The sequence below is a fragment of the Strongylocentrotus purpuratus genome, unplaced genomic scaffold, assembly GCF_000002235.5.
Source record: "Strongylocentrotus purpuratus isolate Spur 01 unplaced genomic scaffold, Spur_5.0 spur5_scaffold_15, whole genome shotgun sequence".
Lineage (NCBI taxonomy): Eukaryota > Metazoa > Echinodermata > Echinoidea > Camarodonta > Strongylocentrotidae > Strongylocentrotus > Strongylocentrotus purpuratus.
In genome coordinates, this window is record NW_022145600.1 from 15568501 (window position 1) to 15590230 (window position 21730).

Consider the following 21730-nt stretch of genomic DNA (forward strand, 5'->3'; position numbering starts at 1 on the left):
TCCCTCCCTCCCTCCCTCCCTCCCTTAATCCCTTCAGTAAACATGGTAAATATATGTATCCCTCCCGCCTTCCCTCCCTCCCTCCCTCCCTCCCTTCCCCTTTCGCTCTCTCTCTCTCTCTCTCTCTTTATATTTCTTTCTTTTCTTATCCTGATGGCTTTTCATTTTTATGTGTTCTACTGTGCGTTGGCTTTTCATTGGAAACTCGTTACAAAATATTATAATAACTTTATAATCCCTTTCCAAGGTAACACCTCACAGCAGTGCACAGAGATCACAGAGTTTAAAAAACAAATTAAGGGGGGGGGGGAGATGATTATCTACAATAACTTTCAGTCCCATTGAAACCTACCTGTTCTAACAAGAGTTTAATTGATTATGGAAATGAAACAATGTAATGCCTGAACTTAATACTCTTATTTAATAAGCAATAAACCAAGTTCACTAACATTAAACAAAAAGTTACCTCTTGGTCAGCCTATAAAGTTACATGAATAAAAGTATGAATAAACCACATATTCATGGGTTTCATAAAAAGTATGTGCTGCACGTACTGCCAATCATTTCCACGCTACTCTGTTACTCATTCCACACGACTCCATGTGAATAGATGCTTTGACAATGCTAATCATCACATTTATTTTGTTGTGTAAAAAGTCCCTTATACTAATATAGCATAATAACTCTTTCTAAATGCTCTTTTTCTAAATGATCAACCATGTGCAGTGTTTTCTGTCTTTTTTTTTTATTTCATTTTCTTGATCTTCATTCTTTTTCATTTCTCCTTCTTTCTTATTTAATGTTTGTTATTTTTTCCTTTAATATCTTCATTTCCTTCCTCTCTTTTTATCATTCATCACTATCTATTACCCCCACCCCCCCCCCCCCCCCCCCCGTTTCGTCTTCTACCTTCTTTTTCATGTTTTATTCATCACAATCCTTTTCCTTTCAATGCTCTTTCATAGGCAAAATACCCACCATCACAACTGAAGCAAAACAAATTAACAATCATTTTCATTTTCTAATAACAAAAATCTCAAAATTACTTTTGATGAGACAAAATAAAAGTTCTCTGATGAAAATAAAGACATGATATGAACAGACAATTTTCTTTTGATTGTGTGTGTGAGTCTTTCTTTGTAGGATCTTCTTCATGTATTTGGTTGCTCTGGAGCATGGGATTGTCTTCCTAATCCACAATGCTATCATCTGGAACGTGGTAGCAGAATGCTTCATCATCCTATATCTTGTCGATGGAATTGCAAAAGAATCTTTTTGATAAGGGAATATAATGGTCACAACTCGCAACCGACTTATGAAATCAGACTGTAATGGACTTTTTGTTTGTTAATCCCCCCTAGATGGCAGGCTAAAAAATTCAACAAAACTGACAAATCTCTTTGAGATATTGATTTATTTCAAGGACACTCAATAGTCTCCTTCAAAACTCAAGGTGCAATATCGTAGACCTATCCCTCCATATGTACATCTGATTAACTGGTGCAATGAAAAGAAAATCACCACTGCTAGAATGCTCAATGAGAAAAATATGAATTTAAAAAGAACTTTGGAAAGGTACTTACAAATCATTGCTTTCTCACAACAGGTTTTCATACCTCTGTCAAAAAACAGACAATTGCTGTCACTTGTTAAGATTTTGAATATTGCAATTGAAAAGATTTATTGGCGGTTAAAAGCCTTAAAATAATTGATTCATACATGGATAATATAATTCCCAAATCCTCACTCACTCCCTACTAATAGGGAAATCCACTCGATATTTAGTTGGTATTAATAAAAAGCAGCACAAAAATGTTAAAATGACTAGTGAAAGTTTGAGCAAAATCTTATAAAAAACCATGGAAGTCATGAATTTTCTAAGTTTGCAACAAATTGCCAACTGTCAAACATATTTCTCAGGGTCCTTTCTCATTTCCTTTGTAATTAATGAAGGAATAGATATTTCACAGATTTGCAAATTTGTGTTTGATCAATCACAACTTGATTCTCTATTTCATCTGCTTCTATTACAACCAACTTAATATCAGACTGGATTTCCCCTTAAAATGTCATGACGATATGAATTAAAGCAGCATATAAAGTGGATGAACATACCGGTATGATCAAACTTTAAATAAAATATTGTCTGAGCCTGAAAGGAGGTTAGGGCCAACATTTATTGTCTGCAATAGAAAATGAGTAGCCTTGTGGTTGAATTGGAATATCCAAATTGCATCGCTCGAGGGCAATAGATACCTGATTTGATTTTCAGCAATAATCTCTATAGAGTTCGCACGCAGATGAAGAAGAATTGATTAGCAGGGTACAATAACCAGGAGATTGCCGAGTCATACTTCCTCATACCCATAAAGTTTATGAATATCCATCTGCCCCACCCCCTCCGTACTTGCCCTATATTTGAATCTTAGGTATTTCTTCACAAAGTCACTGCTTGGTTGAATATATTTTTAAAAAACATGTAGTCTGATGAGAGACAATGGGGCACTAGCAGAATGTTGAATGAAGGCCTAATTCTTCACATTTTGAAATGGTCATTAAATGAGTTGAAATTATTTATTATCTGACTTAGAATGTAAGAAAGACCATCTCTAAAAGTAAAAACAATCATGAACATTTAGAACCATGTACAGAAAAAATAAATGTTTACATTTTTCAAAAAGACTAAAATTATCAAACACTAAAATCATAGACATCACCGCAAAAATAGAGAAATTCTATAGCATTATTAATAATCATATTGTCTGTTCAGAATCCGAAGGACATGGGTTAACACACTTTTGGCTCCAAACAGAAGATACAACCACGCTTGCCATCTCTTTTGGACTTCTTTTCAACCATGTTATTTTGACAAGTTTAAAAAGTATGTTTATAGGATAGAATGTTGTTCAGGCTCCCAGCAGACAATATGTGTGAACTAAAGAGTATAATTTACCTGCCTCACACAGGAGGTAACTCCATCAGATAGTATACCTACATCAATTATTCAGAAGTATATAACCTTGCTCTTGGACGCATACACCATAGCATCTGTTATTGATATTTGGCTGAGCAGTTGTTGTTTACCTACTCTGGATATTAGCTAGGGTTTTTGTACTTCAAAACAATAAATAAACATATCTCTTTAAGAAGTCTCAAAGCTTCTGGAATGCACTTTATATGCCTTGGAAAACTGTCAACAAGAATAGAATAGAATGGCTTTGACATTATTTCCAATGTTCTTTAACTTCTTTCAGAAAAGAGAAGGGAAGCAAAGATTCTATTTAATATGAAAGATATGGTTATACAAAGATTGAATGAAATAATTTCAATCGTTGTTCAAATGGTCTTGGCATTATTTTCCTAAACACTATTTTCAACAACAACAACAAAATTATCTATAGAAACAACTACAGAACCACAGTTTGTGTGTAAAAAACAATGCAATAATCATAATCACTATAAATATGATAAAAATGACCTCATATGGCATTGACATCATTTCCTGAATTCTATATGACAATAAAGCAAATAATATTACAGTTCATACGAGCAGAGAAGAGAAGGAGAATAAAACGTAGAGCTCCTGTGAGGAAAAATATGCCAAGGACAGTGGGAGTCATGTTATCAACCATTAGAAACTGACTTTGACCCCTGGCACAGGACCAGAGAAAAACTTGTAAAAGAAAGATCAGAAAAAAGGATGTCACTGCTGTCACGATTCTCAGTTCAATGTCCAATAATCTCACTGATCAAACGTAAAGAGGGGAAAAGTCCAGCAAGATGTTTTTTGTGTGTTTCTGTTCTATGAAACAATATTATAGCTGATTTGTAAACGAAACTGCTAATAAACAAAGGCAGTCACGATTTTCTGTTCTATGTCCAATAGTTCAAATGGGTATATGTTTGTATATAGTGGGAACTAGCAGAATTGCTGAATGGTTAGACAAGATACCTCCCCACTCGGTTTCTGTTTTATGACACAATATCATCTTTTTAAAAATGCTTTTTGCAATCCAAGTGAAGAACACAGTATTCAAAACTCCTGTTCTCAATAGTTCAGATGAGCAAATGATTGATAGATGTCTCTGAGGGAGATATAAACCACTAGAGCAACCACTGAATGCTTTAATCATGGAATAAAGTCAAGCGCGTAGCCAGGATTTCATTTTAGGGGGGCGGTAGTGAGCACGCAAGGCGTAAGAATCACTTACAGAGCGCGCATAGCACGCTCCCTAGGGGGGTGGGTGCAGGGAGGGGGAGTTTCCCCCCTCCCGCTCAAAGCGCTAAAGCTTTGACGTTTCATTGCATTATTAGAGAAAGAAGACGATTCGTTGGACCGTTCTCGACTCTTAATCCTTCTTTGAAATGAGTTCCCCTTCCACCGCGCATAGCGCGGAAGCTCTGACGTTTCATTAGATTATTAATGAAAGAAGACGATTCGTTGTACCATTCTCAAACTACTTTTAATCCTTGTCTGAATTCAGTTTCCCCCACTCCCGCGCGAAGCGCGGAAGCAGTGACGTTTCATAAATTATTAGAGAAAGAAGACGATTCATTGTACCGCTCTAGACTCTTAATCCTCATCTGAATTCAGTTCCCCCCCCCTCCCATGCGAAGCACGGAAGCTTTGACGTTTCATTAAATTATTAGAAGACAATTCGTTGTACCGTTCTCCACTCTTAATCCTTTTTCTTCCTACGTCCTCTTCCTTTCTTCTTTTTTTTCTCTCTTTTTTTTTTGGGGGGGGGGGCGACCGCCCCCACCGCCCCCCTGGCTACGTGCCTGAATAAAGTTGCCATGTAATACCCAAAGTTATTCGTCTATTTCTGAAATTGGCCCATTTGTAATGATTGGAGCAAAGAAAAACTGTCAATACATGATGCCCAGTTGTTCTGATGTGTCTTTGTTTTTAAAATAGAGAGGAATTGTTACAGAATATTCCATCTCTCTCTCTCTCTCTCCTATCTGTTTCTGACAACTCTGATCAATGTCTAACGATCATCTTATATACATCAGAGATGCTATGACAACAATAACAAGACATCATCAACAGGGCCCTATCAGTTACCAAGTATAATCAGCTACACAGTATGACTTCAGAATATTTTAACAAAACCAGCATATAATATTGTTCATTATTTTTCATGACTGTTGCAGTGTGACTAAATGTTGACTAAAAGTTTACACTAATCAATATTTGCATACATAAAGAACGGGTTGGCACATTTAAAACACTGCATTTTGAAACGCTTTTTATCTCACTCATTTTGTTTACATTTAAAAAATGATTTACAACACCCCCATAGATATGTGTGTTATAAATGTTATATGTATTTTTGTTCAATATTTTATTTTCTTAGTTTTGCATTTATTTTGGCATGTACATGGAGCAAAATCTTTCTCCACTCTGTCTCTCTCCTCATGGGCCTTCTGAAAAGTTATCTGAGGGTTGTAACGAGGGACAGGACATGATCCTGTTGTCCTTAATAGACATAGGAATGAAAATTGAATGGCTGGAGTGAGAGACTAACCATGTAAGTCATATTTCCCACCCATGATTGACACAGAAACCTTGACTCATGTGATCAAAAACATTCAACTTATTCTTAAACAGTGTGACAAATAACTAGTTATCCCCCTCCTTTCCTGTACACCTGGTAACTGCATCTTTCTCTGCGTTCAAACACAAACAAATATGTTATTCCAAAATGATATACCGGTAGCTATAAAACGATTTTGTGTGTTTCAACATGCTTACTAACAAAAACAATGTATAATAAAACGTTGAATAACAAAACGTTGTATAATGAAACGGGGCTTTGGGAATCATTTTGAACTAAAACTTGATAAAGAATCATGATCTATTTTGTGTCTGAATGTATAGCGACCATAGAACAGTATAACTGAATGGGTTTAACGTGAGCATGCGCGAAAGGAGACCTATACTCTTTTCGCACTGGTTTTGCTTAACCCCGTACTTTGCTTAGCCCCGTACTATCCTTAACCCCGGACTATTTTTTGGGCTTTTCACACACGCTGTTTTTAGTCCCGTACTAGCGCCTATTCCGGAATAAGAAAACACCCGCTGTTCTCACTGCATTTCGTTAACCCCGGATATCGTGTATGTTATGATTGGACATACTTCGCATCTGGCCAGCTGCGATACGCTCCATTGCATAGTACCGGACTATTTGTCGTTTCTGTTCTCATTCATTTGCTTAGCACCGCAATTGCGGGGTTAGCAGGAGTTAGCACCACAATTGCGGAGTTAGCCCTGCTATTTTGCAGGGTTAGTTAACCCCGTAGTATAGGTGGGGTTAGCCAACTTTAGCCCACTTTGGTAAAAACCAGTCTGAACAGAAAGTGGAATAGGCTTAACCCCGTACTATAGGTGGGGCTAAGAACCCCCCTTAACCCCACCTATAGTACGGGGTTAAGCAAAATATTGCCAGTGTGAAAACAGTATTAGAAGTTAATTGCCTCCATGATGTTTGGGGGAGTGATAGCTAGGATTCAATGGTTATTTGCATGGACTCCTCCGCAATAGAAAAAACAAACTCAGAAACTTGATACTTAGAAATGATGTACAAATTCACCCAAATTAGCGCTTGCTCAAGTGAAGGCAGATGAGCAGTATACCAAAAAAGAAAAGCACAGTAGAGTTTTTGGATAATTTTTTTTGCATCTGAACCCCCTGTTTGCTATACGATGATTCTTTAATATCAAGGTTTCTTTATCAAGTTTCAGGATAAATGTTTTTATGTGTCTGAACAGGCTACTAGTGATGTTGCTCCCAGATGTCATTCCAGGTGACCTCGGCAACCAATATCAACATCACCTAGCCATGCACACCTGGTTTTACCTCACCATGGCTATCATTATGAAATCAATGTATTACTCTTCACTCAGTTACCAATCAGATTGACAAATACGAATACTCCACATTCAATTTTTTATGCAATAGGTTTCCCAGATGGATTGAGGGTGAAGCTCTCCTGAAAACCTTTACTTCAGCAGCTACACTGTTTAGCCAATGTTTATTTTTGCTATCCATCGTATAGTCATAAATCTTTGGTGATTGTCATCTGTGGCATTAGATCTCCAAAATTCCTTTGAGCTTTTTGATTGACAAGTGAAATGCTAGGGATGTTTTGAAAATTGCATTACAAAATTTCAAAAGCTCTTCAGAATAAACTATCACGAAAGACATTGTGCTGGTTATAAAGTAATGACCTGTATAATATGATATGAAAGCTCTGTGACATTAAGCTTCTGTAGTTAATACATCTTTAAAGTGACTCGGTAACATTGTTAAAGATTGATGAAAAAACTGTAATTTTTGTATGAAATGTTACTTATTATATTCCTTTTACTATACTTACCCTCTAACATGCAAAAATTCCTGAAAAAATTCTCAAACCACAAAGATTTAAAGTGACAAACAGCCTTTTCACACACAGCTAAAATTCTATAAACATGACTAGTATAAACGTGTTTCGAACGTGTTTAAACTAATCACGAGCCTTTCACACACAGAAATTTCGGTGCAATCGTTAATTGTTTCGTGATTAACTACTGCTCGTAAAATGCGCAGTAGTGCCATTGCGCATTGAAGGTCATGTCATGTCAATCAAAGCGCACGCTCCATCCAGTTTAAACACGTTTAAACAAGAATTTCCTTTCACACACAAAATGTCAAGCTCTCTAGATACGAACTTCGTATCTGCAGCCTGCTTTTAGGGGCGTATGGATCGCGACTTCGTATCTATCCCAACATCGTATAAACGATGTTCACACTGGGAAATTTTGTCTATAAACATGTTTAAAATTTTACGATGATTCTAATCATCACTAGATACGATGAATTTTAGCTGTGTGTGAAAAGGCTGAAAGTAACATATTGTTAAAAGTTGTTTTTGTAAAAAAAAAAGTTACTTTTTATATTCCTTCTACTGTGCTAACCCTCTGACATGCAAAAGATCCTGAAAAAAATTCTCAAACCACAAAGATATATATGGTTTTCTTTGAAGGCGTCACTGTGCAACACCCCCCTAACAGTGATTAACAGCAAATTCTCCAAACCATTTTTTAATTTTCCCCAACCGTTTTCCATGAAAATAAGACATAAGGCTTTTTAAAATCTTTCAACATTCAAATGTCTGGAACGGTTTATAGAGTAAATTCATTGCTTTGAGACGATTTACATTCACCTAAAATATAATGAAATTGTAATGATATACTTGGGAGAATTAAGGAATCGATCAGAGCAGTTTTTCCCAATTATTATCATTAATAATGGTCCGTTTTCACTCAAACTTTCAGATTACCGATATCTTTAATTTTACATCTAGCATTGAAGTCACTACCTTCGCATCATGTTCTCTCAACTAAACAATGACTCACTGAAAAACCAAATAATTAATTTAATGGTAACAGGGTTTTAGCAAACAATAGTCGGCTCATTAATTTCTACTATTTCTACATCCTTGATTACTAAATGAGCTTGTACATAGGCGTGTTATATGAGTGGATGGTGGAATTTATTTTAAAGACCAAATCTCCCATTGAGTTTATGTTGTGTCTTGATCAAAGCAGCAGATCGCCTAATTCGTCTCTGTGACAAATTCCTTGTCTAGTTTTCTTTTAGTTTGAAGTTCTCCAGTGTATACCGGTAATCTCCCGCTTTTCTGATCTATTTGTAATAAACAATATTGTCAAAAGTTCTTCTTCCTTCTTACTGTCTACATTTTGTTGTTTCCCAGTTATATACTGCACACTGCCATATCAACATCTGTTTAAGAACTGTTTCAGAAACATACAATGACAATTGACAACAATACAGCACATTTTTCATTTAATACAACCTTGACTACGACCTATCTCTTCCTGAAAACCCTCACACATAACAAACATCTTGTAGGTTAAAAACAAGCTCATCAAAATAGCCAGGATGTTTGCCAAGAATGTATCACATCTATTTTGTTGATGCTAGATTACTGGGGGTAATCCGTGGCCTCAGCAGATGAATTGAGGAGTTCGGCCATGCCGGTGATGCAGTCCCTAGCTGTCCTCCACTCCATCTAGCTGGGACCATTTTACCGATGACTGATGGGAAATGATGGATGGAAGATGAAACCAGGGCTGCACTGGATCATCAACTACATACACCATATCATAAAAACATGCATCCTATTCAGAGTGTAACATCATATCTTCAATTAGCAGTTGATAAATATGGAGGAAGGGGATCTGCCCCTTACTATATAACCTAGAAAATATACACATTTATGTACTGTGTTTTCTATTACTTCATAATGCAGAAATGAAATGCAGTTTTTCAAAATGATAATGTAGATTGTAGACTCTTAATTCTCTTACATCTTCATGGTAGACTAGATGCCAGCACTCTGCATACTTTCAATGGGATGTGTGCCAAGTTTTTCTTGACTCACCCTGTACATATAAGAACAAGGGGCAGAGAGCTTGTACTGCCAGTGCCACAGGGGTCAAGTGGTCAAAAAGTGAATCATGTAATTACCAATTTGCTTTTCCAGTTATGCGTGAACAGATAACTGTGCATAAGGCCTACCACACTTACACTGGGTAACTTTGTAAACATGAAATTAAATATGAGAACATTTCAGCATTTTAGCAAATGCGTGATCATTTTATAGAGAGCACAACATAGTCCAAGAGGTCCAAACAAATCTTACTTTTTACATTTGACAGTAATTTGACTCTAATTTTTAAAGGGAAATCCAACCCAAAAAGACAACTACTCTAAACGAAAGCAGAAAAATCAGAGAAGCATACTGATGAAAGTTTCAATTAGATCTCACTAAATATCAGAAAGTTGGACACCATATGGCATCATCTTTTTATAGTCTTATCATTTTGATAGTCTAAATAAATGAATCCCACGTGACTGCGATAGAGCAAACTCTTGCTTTAGGATTTAGAAGTGAGCTGTATAAAAGCATAAATTGACTTTCGCGACACCATGGCATCAACATCAACATTGGTCTCTTCTAGGTATAGTATCATCCCTATATAATAACAGATGTTCTAAATTGAATGGTAGATGCAAATAAGGTGAAATGAACTTTTTAGTAGGGTAATCCTCCAACGGTAAATAATCACTTTCAAAAGTACTCCTTTATTTTTAGCATGAAGGACCAAATGGAAGCACTCATTCATTCCTTTACAAAGTTTCTGTAGAGAAGCAAAAACATTTCTTTCTCCTTCACTCAATCTAGCCAGCTTTACTGCAGTGACGTCAAAGAGCTTTGATTATGCTACACAGGAGGTCATCCAGAAATCTGTTTTCAGTAGCCAAGGGCACGACCATGGGTTCATATTATGGCACATCTCTAACCTTTGTAGCTTGGGAGGATCGAGAGACGGATGTGAGGGAGCTCATCTCCAGGAGCATTGCCTATCCAGGTGACAGGCATCAGGCAGATATGAAGATCGTCAGTAAGGAGATGGTCTCTAAATCAAAGCACTTTCAGTTCACATTGAAAGGAATACTATTAACAAGGATCAAACGCAAAAACATGATCAGAACATTTTCAGAAACATTCAGTGAGCTCTTAGATCATCAACATTATACAGGTATTTCTTCTAAAAACAATCTATGGTAAATTGCCTTAGATTGTATTTTGTGAAAGTACTGACTACTCTCGTGGAAAAATGCATGTTTTCATTTTATTTCATATATTTTGTATTTTGTGTATGAATGATGCAAAATTCAAACAATCCAACTTCTTTTTTTACCTAATGTCTACCCACAAAGAAGACGAAAGACTTGATGCATGGCTGATATCGTCAACGAAATGGATTTAAGTCTTTTGTCAACTCTGTTTGTTGCTATGGTAGGCAGCCAGTGAAAACAATTTTGTGGAAATGCAAGAACTACTTTAAACAAACAGACACAGAACTTTGTTAATCCTGGCTCATTTTTCCTGATTGAGCCTGGGTGTCACATGAAAGGGCAGAAAACAAACTTTCTAGAAAAGGGATTTAAACTTTGAAATTCAGATGATTCGAAAGACTTTTTGGCACCCTCTCTTCAAATTGTTTTTAATCACTCATGCATGAAATATGCATCATATGAGTTGCATCAAATGAAAGAGAAGGATCTAAGCTTTAAAACTATATGTCATTTATTAATTATAATTGTGATTAAGTTATGATAAAACATCGATAATTCTTGGTTTCGTTTTTTCTGGGACGCACTGTATAATGGATCGATCTTGAATGCTCAGTCTTCTGATCTGCTTTCTTCTTAGTTACCCCAATGGACCTAACACATTCATCAAAAGTCCATTTGTGTTAGGTCAATGGTCACCCCAACCTTTATTTTTGAACAAGCGGTATAGATAATCACATAGATTATGTTGGAAGTAGTGCATGAGAACTTGTCATTAATGTACCATATGAGCTTATAGGCCCATTGAGATGAGTAGCATCACTGACATGGGCACATGCAGGTGGCACATCTTCTAGCCCCTCTTGCATTTTGAAGTGTCAATCCGGTATCTATTATCTGGGGCATCTGGTGTCAACCTGAACAGACAAGGAGATGTCTTAAACTTGGGTCTTTCTTGTATGCTACCAGCGGCAGCCTTGCTTGAAGAGTTCTAGAGTTGATGCATCTTGTTGAAGGATACAAGTGTTGTCGACCAATATGGCAGATTCAAATTTAGCAGTAGCTGGATAGTATGTAAGAACTAGTGGAACACGATCTGATCGCTGCTTAGTTTGGGGTTGCAAAGCCTGCTGTCGACTTATGGAAGAAACTTTATTAGCTGCTTGTCTGATCACCTGATCTTGGTATATAGCCTCTTTGGCAGAAGAAACCAGCCATTTCCTTTGATCGTTTTTGAAAGTCTTCATCACTGTACAGGCAGCAAGGTCGGTTTGCAGGCTAGGTGGATGTGATTGTGTAGAAGAGAAGTTCAGAAAGCAATGGGCATCAGTATACTTGTAGTGCACGCTTGTGATTATCAGGGCACCGTTAATCTTCCAGCCTCCATTCGTTGCATCTCTGATATTACTTTGTTTAGATCAAAATTAAAAACCTACCTAATGGAAAATGCATATTCAACCTATAGTTCTTAAATTGTTACCTTACCTTGTTATCTTATGTTTCATAATTTCACTTTAAATTTGTTCTCTTGTCATTACTCTGTTTAATTTTACTTGTATCAATATTGTAAAGCGCTTTGATATAAATGTCTTATGAAAAGCGCTATATAAGTAAAAGTTATTATTATTATTATTATATTAATCTAGAGATTGTTCATAGATATATGTTGGGAAACTAAGACAGAGAAGGATGCTTACAGCCGTATGGTCTCAATGTCACTTTCCACTCATTTTCCCTTTCTTGACTTTTTTCTACATCTTGGCTTTGTCTCTCTCTCTCTCTCTCTCTCTCTCTCTCTCTGCCCTGTCATATATGTTTTCTTCCTCCTTTACTGATGTGATTATTCACGTCCTCTCTCCTATATACTTTCCTTCTGTGTCTTTCTTTGGTTTTTTATGATGTATTTTTATACCTCTTGCTGCCTTCTTTTTTCTCTGAGACATAATTCTTTGTGTCTTCTCTCCTTGTGCCTTATTAGCACATTTTACTGGGATACGATGCGCATATATTGATGCATACAAAATTTCAAAGTCAAATAATTAACATCCTTAATTGACAAAGCTCTATTTAAAGGGAGAAAATTTGGGAAACAATATATTTGGGTAAGGATCGAGAATCATATTATTTCTTGTATTTTTGTGTATTTTCTCGACCTCTATAAATTATATATATATTTATAAATGTATATCTATTATCTATAACCTGTCTGGTATATATCATGGCTTTCCAAGATGAACTTGAAAGCAATGCCAATAGAGACTACAAAGCAAGACTAGCACACAGCTGGTAGAACTTGTCCTTGACCACTATACACTGTATCATACAGGGGATGATGACAGATGCTGTAAATATATACCCCTGCTCACATAGAAGCCAACATCTTGGCTTGAACTCTGCCTACTTATCATGGGACTTTGGTGCTATTTCAGGAATGCTGGCAATTTCTTATCTAAAAATGACTAACAAGCTTTCTGCCCTACAGATATTTTTGTTATATCTGTTTTTATATAACAAGTCATTTTCAATCACTGAGGTGATTGTTCCGCTCCGCCATCCCTATCATGCAAGGGGAATGAAAACAAAGTAGAGAGAAATGCCTCTGGACTATTTTAGACATGACAAGATTACAATTACAACCCAGTAATACAAATTATGGAGTATATTGTACAAATAACAGATATTTGGACTTATAATTAGGTTTAGAGCAATTGAGTTCTGACCTAGCTGGCCTCATGCATCCATAAAACACATTTGTTGTTAAAGGTATTATAAAGTTTTGGTATGGGGTCATGAATTTGGTTCAAATTAACATATTGGCAGCATATGCGTTCCTACAATATTTATTGATTGTTGTCCCGGTTGAAATCGAGTTTAAAGTTATGAAATTATAAATAATAAACTCTTTATGTTGTATAGCTCCCTCTCAAGGTCAAGATATCAATTTAGCAATGAAACAATGTTTCTTGACTAAAATCAACCAATTAGCTATTCCCGTTTGGAAATTATATGTCACAACTACATATTCTGAGATTTTCATAGTCGCAGCTACCATTGTACAGCCGTAGGCGTTATTTGAAATTTATCGAAATTTACCGGGAGAACCAGTAAATTTTTATATTCAATTTTTCTCGAAAACAGAAGTGTTTTAGGGGTTAATTCTTGTAGTGTTTATAAAACATCCACAGGGGCATCTAAATATATCAAAATTGTAAAGATTCACTATCCACCCAATTTTCAAAATTTCCCAAAACTTTAATATTAATCTATTTGTCATATCTGCTAATATGCAATGATGACATAAAAACACTGCTTTCTCATAGACCTGTGTAAGATTTAGTTGGTATTAGTGTTAATACATGAATGTGAAAATTATCTTCCTAGCCTGTGTTTAAAGACCTCTTTGAAAAAGCTCTCTTTTCAAACAGAGGCTGCTCCAAGGCACCTTCAATCCATAAAACTCACTTTCTATGCACAGGGTCTGAACTGTATGGACTAGAGAACATGTTTCTCACATCACTGAGCTAAAGCCTAGATCACTTGCAAGCTATACCAATCTGTTGACAACTTTCCTCCAGCTATAGCATAACACTCACCGTCAACACACCACTCACCATCTGGTTGTAGTTACAAAATAAAATTGTGTACCATCTGAATAAAGACTACACAAAAATAGAACAGCAAGGTTAGGGGGATGAAATGCTGGGGATTGGATGAAGTACAGAATGCATCTTGCACGGTACATGGTGAATTATGTGCATTTCATAAACCATTTTTTTCAGCCAATTAAAAGCTATACCGTTCGTCCGTTGTGAAGAAAAAAAAAACATTTGCCAGTATTGTTCTGAAATTTAAAACTGCATATGACACTGTTTAATTAAGCTCAGTTGAAAGCTAAGGTATGGTGCAGTGTGTGAACTCGTATAATTGTAGTCCAACACCTTTACACCCTGAATCAAAGAATTTGGAGAGATATTTACCCAAAATATTGTAACCCAAATTAATATAACCGTGGTCAAGCCTTAATCAAGTCACAAAACAACTGGAGTCTGCTATAGAGACTACTCATAACATACCACATAGCAAGTACTGACTGCTAAGGAAGCGTAAATGCTTGTTAGTAGGCAACCAGAGGACCGACGGCTTAATAGGTCCTCTCCAAGGGACCTGGTAATGAGGATAAATGAATCTGATTCTGCACCCTGTGAAATTATTTATATATACATGTGTGAAATTTTGTTTCGGATTAACAATTTTTGCTCAGTCTTCCTGATGCTCCCTACTCTGTTTTAATAGTTTCTCCTTTAAAGGTTTCTCCTTCCCTGTTCCCTATCTGCATACTGTGCTCTTGCATTATATATGGGTTTTTTTTATTCAATATTGTGTCAGCTGGGCATGTGTGTGTATATATTGAACTTTAGAGGACGAAATGATGTGGCCTATTTACTGTATGATGCATCTCATGTAGCAAATTTCCTTTCCCTTTATAGAGCTAGATGTTTAAGGTATGAATCAGAGCTGATTCCAAAAATACTATAATTTTGTTTCCAATTTTCACTGTAAATCAACGTTATGACAATTTCAAACTTTAATCAGTGGTCACAGGGGAGTGATAGTGTGTCACAATACAAGTTTGTCACCCTGAGTCTCACAGAGTGAAAGTATGAACATGGTGTCAAAACATTAAATGGTCACCTTTAGTTTGACACTATATTCTTTTTGGTAAGGGGAAGAGTAATACATACAACAATCCATAGTAAAGACTTATCACTATACAGCAGAAAAATCCTCTGAGCTCAATGAACCTCCTGTATTCTTACCTGTTTCTCAACCTCCTTCATGATTCTCTGAATGTCCTCTGGCAGTGTCTCTCGCTCTGGTATAGGGAAGCGACTAACTGGCTTGGACTCTGGTGTAGGAGATTCGTAGAGCTTGGATGAGGTACCCTGGAAACGTGCCAAGCATCTTTCCAAGGAATTCTACAGCAGGAAGGAGCAAAGTGAACAACAAAAATAAACCTGTTGTAATCAATATTACTGAAAATGGATGAAGTATATTGGCTACAAGGTTTCCAACTTATTAAGAGTGAATTGACCAAGCTGATCAATGATAGAATTTGGTAAAACAAATTCACTGCTACTTCAAATGTGAAGTTTAAAAAATAAAGTTAGGGCCTCTTGCTTTTCGCAAAGAGACCAATGAATAAAGTCTTAAACTCTGAACATTTCATGTTCATTGACCTCTGTGACACTTGACCTTTGACCTACTTATCCCAAAGTGTTATCTTTTCATCTCACTATGGTGATGCATGTTTACACCAAGCAGTTCATGAGATATCACAGTCACAGGGCTAAAACCCTGAAATTTATTGAAATTTACTGTACTTCCTTTGATATTTCAACTACATACCCAAAATGTAATCAGCTTGTCTTCCTATATTTATGGTAATACATACTTGCACAAGTTTTGAAGTTCATACCTCAGGTGGTTCTCAACATATCGCAATAAATGAAGCTAAAACCTGTTATTTTGTAAATTGACCTCTATGACCTTTGACCTTTGAACTACTTACACCAATATCTGATCAGATCGTCTTTGTATGGTGATCATTCTATCACTGCTAATTTTGCAGTTCATCAAGTGGTTCTTGAGATATCGAGATAAATGTATCAAGATAATGAGAAAGCAGGACCAAAAACTTAATGCCTCTGGCACAACCTTCAGTGGTATTTGGTAAAAATATTACAGGAATTACTTTACTGAATAGCTGTATAACTGGCTGTTTCAAGGCAAATATGATAGAAATGACAATAATCATACAACCATTATGAATACCACAGAGCTACTAAAGTGCAATATTCATGGTAAACCAATATGACAATGTACCTTTTGAGCTCCTTTATGATGGAAGACGTTAGTTCCAAATATTGGTTGGATGAAGGCAAAAGAGTGCATTACCCAATTTACAGAGACAATGGTATCTATCTCGCAAAATGGCAGATTGAATAGAAAAAAGGCCTTCACAATTAATTATACCACAAGGTATTTTGTTATTGTGCGTTTTTTAGTACGTGACTCTTTAAGTAAGAAACTATGCACTTGACATAAACTACAAGGTAATAACATCCAAATATCCACTGAACTATGTGAAACACAGAGCCGAGGAATTCTTTTGGAAAAGATGCATCCTTATAAATTGCATGGTTGCAAACAAATAAACAATAATCCACACCAAAGTGAAGCATGAACAATGCCATGCGTTGAAGGCCATTTCTTTCTTCCTTTCTCATTCATCATATTTCCCCTCAGGGACAAATACCAATCAAACAGGTAAAACAGTAATGCTGGTTTGTTTGGCAGTTGGTTTGTATCCTAGCTCTCAATGGCAACCACTTATCAATTCATCAACCATTATCAAACAACATTTCTGGAGTAAGCCTAAAACTCCAGGAATATAAAGTGGAGATGTTGATGAAAGAAAGGATTCAATCATGTTCCCAGGGATAACAGCCCAGGCTGATGTATGAAGTAATAATAATACTAGAGAGCTGTCACAAATTAGGAAATTTGTAACAAAAGGGGTTTATTGGACTTTTCCTAGAGGGTGCTGGTGAATGTGTCCTTAAACTCTTGTGCCCATTTATATTTGTCCAGTGAAGCAAGGCCCTGATCCGGGCTTCGTGCCTGACCTTCACACGTTGGGTTCATTACACATCTTTTAATCGTCCACCACAAAGATGATGGCAGGGAGCTTCTTTTGAGTTCCCTAAAGTACACCTGAAGGTTATTCTACTCACACCTCCATTTCCCATAATACTTATATTTGTTCTTTCATGAAAAGTACAACTTGTCACGAAATGAGTTCAGTACTAGTCATTAGATGCTACTACACCAAAATGTAGAATGCATTGTATGCCTTAAAAATTTCAGATATCAAATTTTTGCTTAGGATGAAACCCAACATATATTTCAAAGTGGCATATATCTTAAAATCGAAATAATTCCATTTCTTTTACCTTGTACGTCTGTATTGTTATATCTATTCATCAACTTAATAATGACTGAATTAGAGGCCCAGAGCTAAATTACATATTAAAGTTATAGGTTGCGACAAAATTATTCAATGTTTAACTGGCAATATTGGTAATCAATTTCTTCCAAAGTTATATTATAGTATTAATGACTGCTTTGAGAGAAATAGTTGTTTTTATACGCTCAAGGGAAGGTTAGAATTGTGCTATTGCCCGAGGCATGCCGAGGGCAATAGCCCAATTGTAACCTTCCCGAGAGCGTATAAAAACAACTATTTCTTGAATATTAAAGCAGTCATTAATACTTGTATATGCCGAAAACAAAAAAGTCAACTAATGACACCACCTTGGCCTTTCTCTAGTTTATCTGCACAGTTGTTTTTTTATGAGTGTATCTTTGAGAGTAGACTAGATCTAGATTCTAGTCTAAGCAAGATATTTTTACAATTTGGGGGGTGGGCCGGCCCTGTGGGTAATATGGAGAAGAACCTGCGCTTTCATATGACACCTCACTTATTGAGTATCACCTTCAGGATCACAACAGATAAAGGTTTGAATCTTGAATTGAAAAAAAAAAAATTGACTTTTTTTGCATGGTTGCGCAATGCACGTAGACTGCATAGCGACTGCATTGCGTGCAAACTCTATGAGAAGAATTTTAACACACAACATCGGTTGCGCGATCAGACACCCTGACAACTAGATATATTTTCGTCTAGAGTCTACATCTATGCTTTTTCAGCAACTAAACGAACATGTTTATGGATAATTTCATGTACCCTTTTTGTTGTTCTTGCTGTCAGCGAGTCTTGCATTTGATAAGTTGAAATCTTGGGAGAGTTTCTTGAGCCATTTTTGTCTTGTTTGGAATTGTCTTGTCTTGTATGAAAATACCGACCAATTCTTCGCACACGTACGGTATCCTCGATCGCTCAAACCATTTTTTAACATGTAAACCTATGGGGTAACCATGGAGACTGAACTATTTTCCCGGTAACCATGGTTACTGGGACTTTAGAACTGTTTTAACCATGGTTACTGGGAATTTTACAGAAATAGTTAAAGTTTATGAATGCAATTTCGACCAATCAGATGGCTGGATTTCTTAAGTGAGGTATATATTCCTTGTTATATAAGGCCCTAAACTTTGGCAAACGTACTATTCCCTCTGATATCAAAGCTTGCCCTACACTTGATTCATATAAAATTCCTGAATAAATGTATTAATCATAAGCTGTGGATTATCACTCTTGTATTAAATATTCACAATTTTCTATTGTTTCTTCTTTCTTACTTTTACCTTTTAATGTATTAAAAATGATATTTTATCTTAAAATAGAGCTAGGCTATGACAGGACTTTGCTTGCTCCTCCATGCTAAATCTAATTCATTCTACCCCGCTTATTGTTTATGTTGTATTTTGCACAAGTATGCATTTATGTGTATGTGTTTATAATAACTTCTTTTTATATAATTATGTATGTTTATATTACTGTTATCAATTCAATTCAATTCAAGGTTTATTGAAAAATATCTTTGCAGCCATGAAGCTGAATTGTGATACAGTTCACAGATAAAAACATGCAAAAATTACAAATAAGACATATCAATTACAATGAACATAGTTTTGCATAAATTAAAAATAAAATATAAAATATATAAACAAAAAACCAAAGAGTTCAAATGAGAGTTTTAGACAAATGGGTTGTTGAAATTACATTAGGAGTTTAGCAATTACTCAAAACCATTTTAAACATCTAAGGACAAGACAAGAAATTGCAAAAGATTATATTGCAAATTTAAAAACTTATCTTTGGAGTGGTAAAAGACAGGTTTGTTCATTATCTTTTTATGGGTGGAAATAAACTTGAACTTCATTGTGTGCCATACATCATATGTCAATAGGGGGGAACTGAAATACAATATTAACCATTGATAAGTGAGCTGCAGAAAAAATGTAAATGTAGATCAAATATAAATGCTTAAACTGATATGTTGATACAACATATATCTTTATAATTTCTCCTATACATTAAACGCTGGAACACTTCCTCTTCACTTGCGCTTTCAAGAACCATCTATATCGAAAACATGTCACAATCTTCTTCAAATTAAAATCAGCTAATTGTTAAATAAAATCCATTTTATCTACCAGGTAGTCTTAATAAAATCAATGAAATATCCTACCACAAATAACAAATATTGAGCTTACATCAAAAGGGAGTTCTTAAAGTGTTACATTGGTAAACTTCTATCTTGCTACAATTTTGTACAACTTTGTACAACTTTGCACCAGTAAGTGATGACTGTGTGTGATAAAATTATTTTATTCCTTGTTGACATCCAACAAAGACGTGTAGGCATGGCCTACTTAGAATAGTAGTTGCGTCAATTCTGACAGCCTTGGCATAACTGGGACAGGCCAGCAGTCATTGAATCAGGAGAATTAGAAGAATAGAATAATCTGGTAAGCTTGACTGAATTTAGATGCCGCTGATTACATTGTTATAACAAAACTCCAAATCAAACTAATTGATCACGATCTCTACACAATTCAGCAGGTCTAGAGGCCACTTCCATGAATATGGTATATAATTTTATTTTTCTCCATGAATTCATGAATTAAATTAATCATTCTAAATTTGGAGACATGATGTGCCAGCACAAATCAAGAAAGCAAGAAAATTTGACGAAGTGCAAAAAATAAATAGGCCTATTCAAACTCCTTATTCCTTGTGAAATAGCTTGAACACCACAACTGTGAAAGAGATTACTTGTATTTTCAGCACTACCTTAATATAACCTGTGTGCCTAAAATAAAAGCTAGAACATTTCTGTGTCTTTCTCATTCAACCAGAGAATTATAAGCTGTGTGATCAAATACGTACTGCCTTAATACATTTAGCTTCACTACCATTGCTTTTGCACCTATATAGGATTCTTAGAAGGATTCAGCACAGCCATAGTTTCAGTGAACCACTTTCCTTTAACGACATACAGACCAATGTATGATTTTTTACCGATTCCCAATCATTCAACATCTTATGAAGACTGAAAGCTTCAGTCTGATATCAACGGTTGTTCCGCTGAAACATCGTCTGGCTCCAATTTGGATCATGTTTGTTCGTCCTGATTGTTATGTCGGGTGTTTTTTAATATGAACTGAACTGAACTATGAAACCTCTATTTTTCGACAAAATTCGAGTAAGAAAAGAAACAGAAATGAGGATAGATTCTCTTTTCGTTGTATATGTTTGTTATTTACAAAGGAGCAAAAGCCAGTAAAGCCACGCAATTTATCGTGAAAAGTTTTTCATAAAAGAACAACAAAGAAACAGATATAAGCTGGAATGTCTTGCGATTTAAATATAATCCAAAGAGAAACGAATAATCCGTAAGCCTACCTGACTTGAAGCCTTTTGCGATTGAGGAGAGAGGACCCTTCTTATCGCGAGAGCTGGCCGTGAGCGGGTGAACAGACGACAGACAGATAACGCCATTATTGTTCTCAGTCTAAAAGTTCGTAGATGGGAATATTATATTTCACAAAAATTCAAATACCAGCTCTTAATACTGAAAACGAAAATAAGAACAAGTTCTTGATTTTCCCGCTAGCAAGCTAGACGTGAGCTCTCGTAATGTTCCAAAAACTACGTCGCATCGCCAGCTGACCTGGGCTTTTATTCGAGCGAACGTGCAGTACCAAATTCATGAAAGGGCTAGGGGCACACGCTTCATCGCACTTAATCTGTCGCGATACTCTTGATCGAATGAAGCGACACAGATCGCGATGATGAGGATTGGTTGCTTCGCGTGCTCCAACTCCAAGGAAGAGTTTTTTTCTATACCGGTGGCGTGTTGTGTTGTTGGGTGGGGGAGGGGGGTAGGATCATTCACGCTGGATGACGTTGGAGCGGATATCTGCATCTTTCATTTATGAAAATTCTTCTTCATAATTTTTTCATTTAAACAAAATGGATACAAATTTTCGGTGAAACAGGATATGATTGGAAGTTGTATTCATGGGTAATAACCTAGTATGAGGTAGGCC

At 36.0% G+C, this 21730-nt stretch overlaps 1 protein-coding gene across 1 annotated transcript in view; it reads right to left on the reverse strand.

Moving 5' to 3' along the window:
* The window catches only part of LOC581446, a 28640-nt gene extending 7224 nt beyond the window's left edge, over positions 1–21416 (reverse strand). The window contains exons 1-2 of the mRNA XM_781442.5: positions 21084–21416; positions 15469–15627 (exon numbers count right to left, since the gene is read on the reverse strand). Of these exons, the coding sequence (XP_786535.1) occupies positions 15469–15627; positions 21084–21179 (255 nt within the window). The 5' untranslated portion in view covers positions 21180–21416. The remainder of the gene's footprint in view (positions 1–15468; positions 15628–21083) is intronic.
* Positions 21417–21730: the final 314 nt, after the last annotated feature.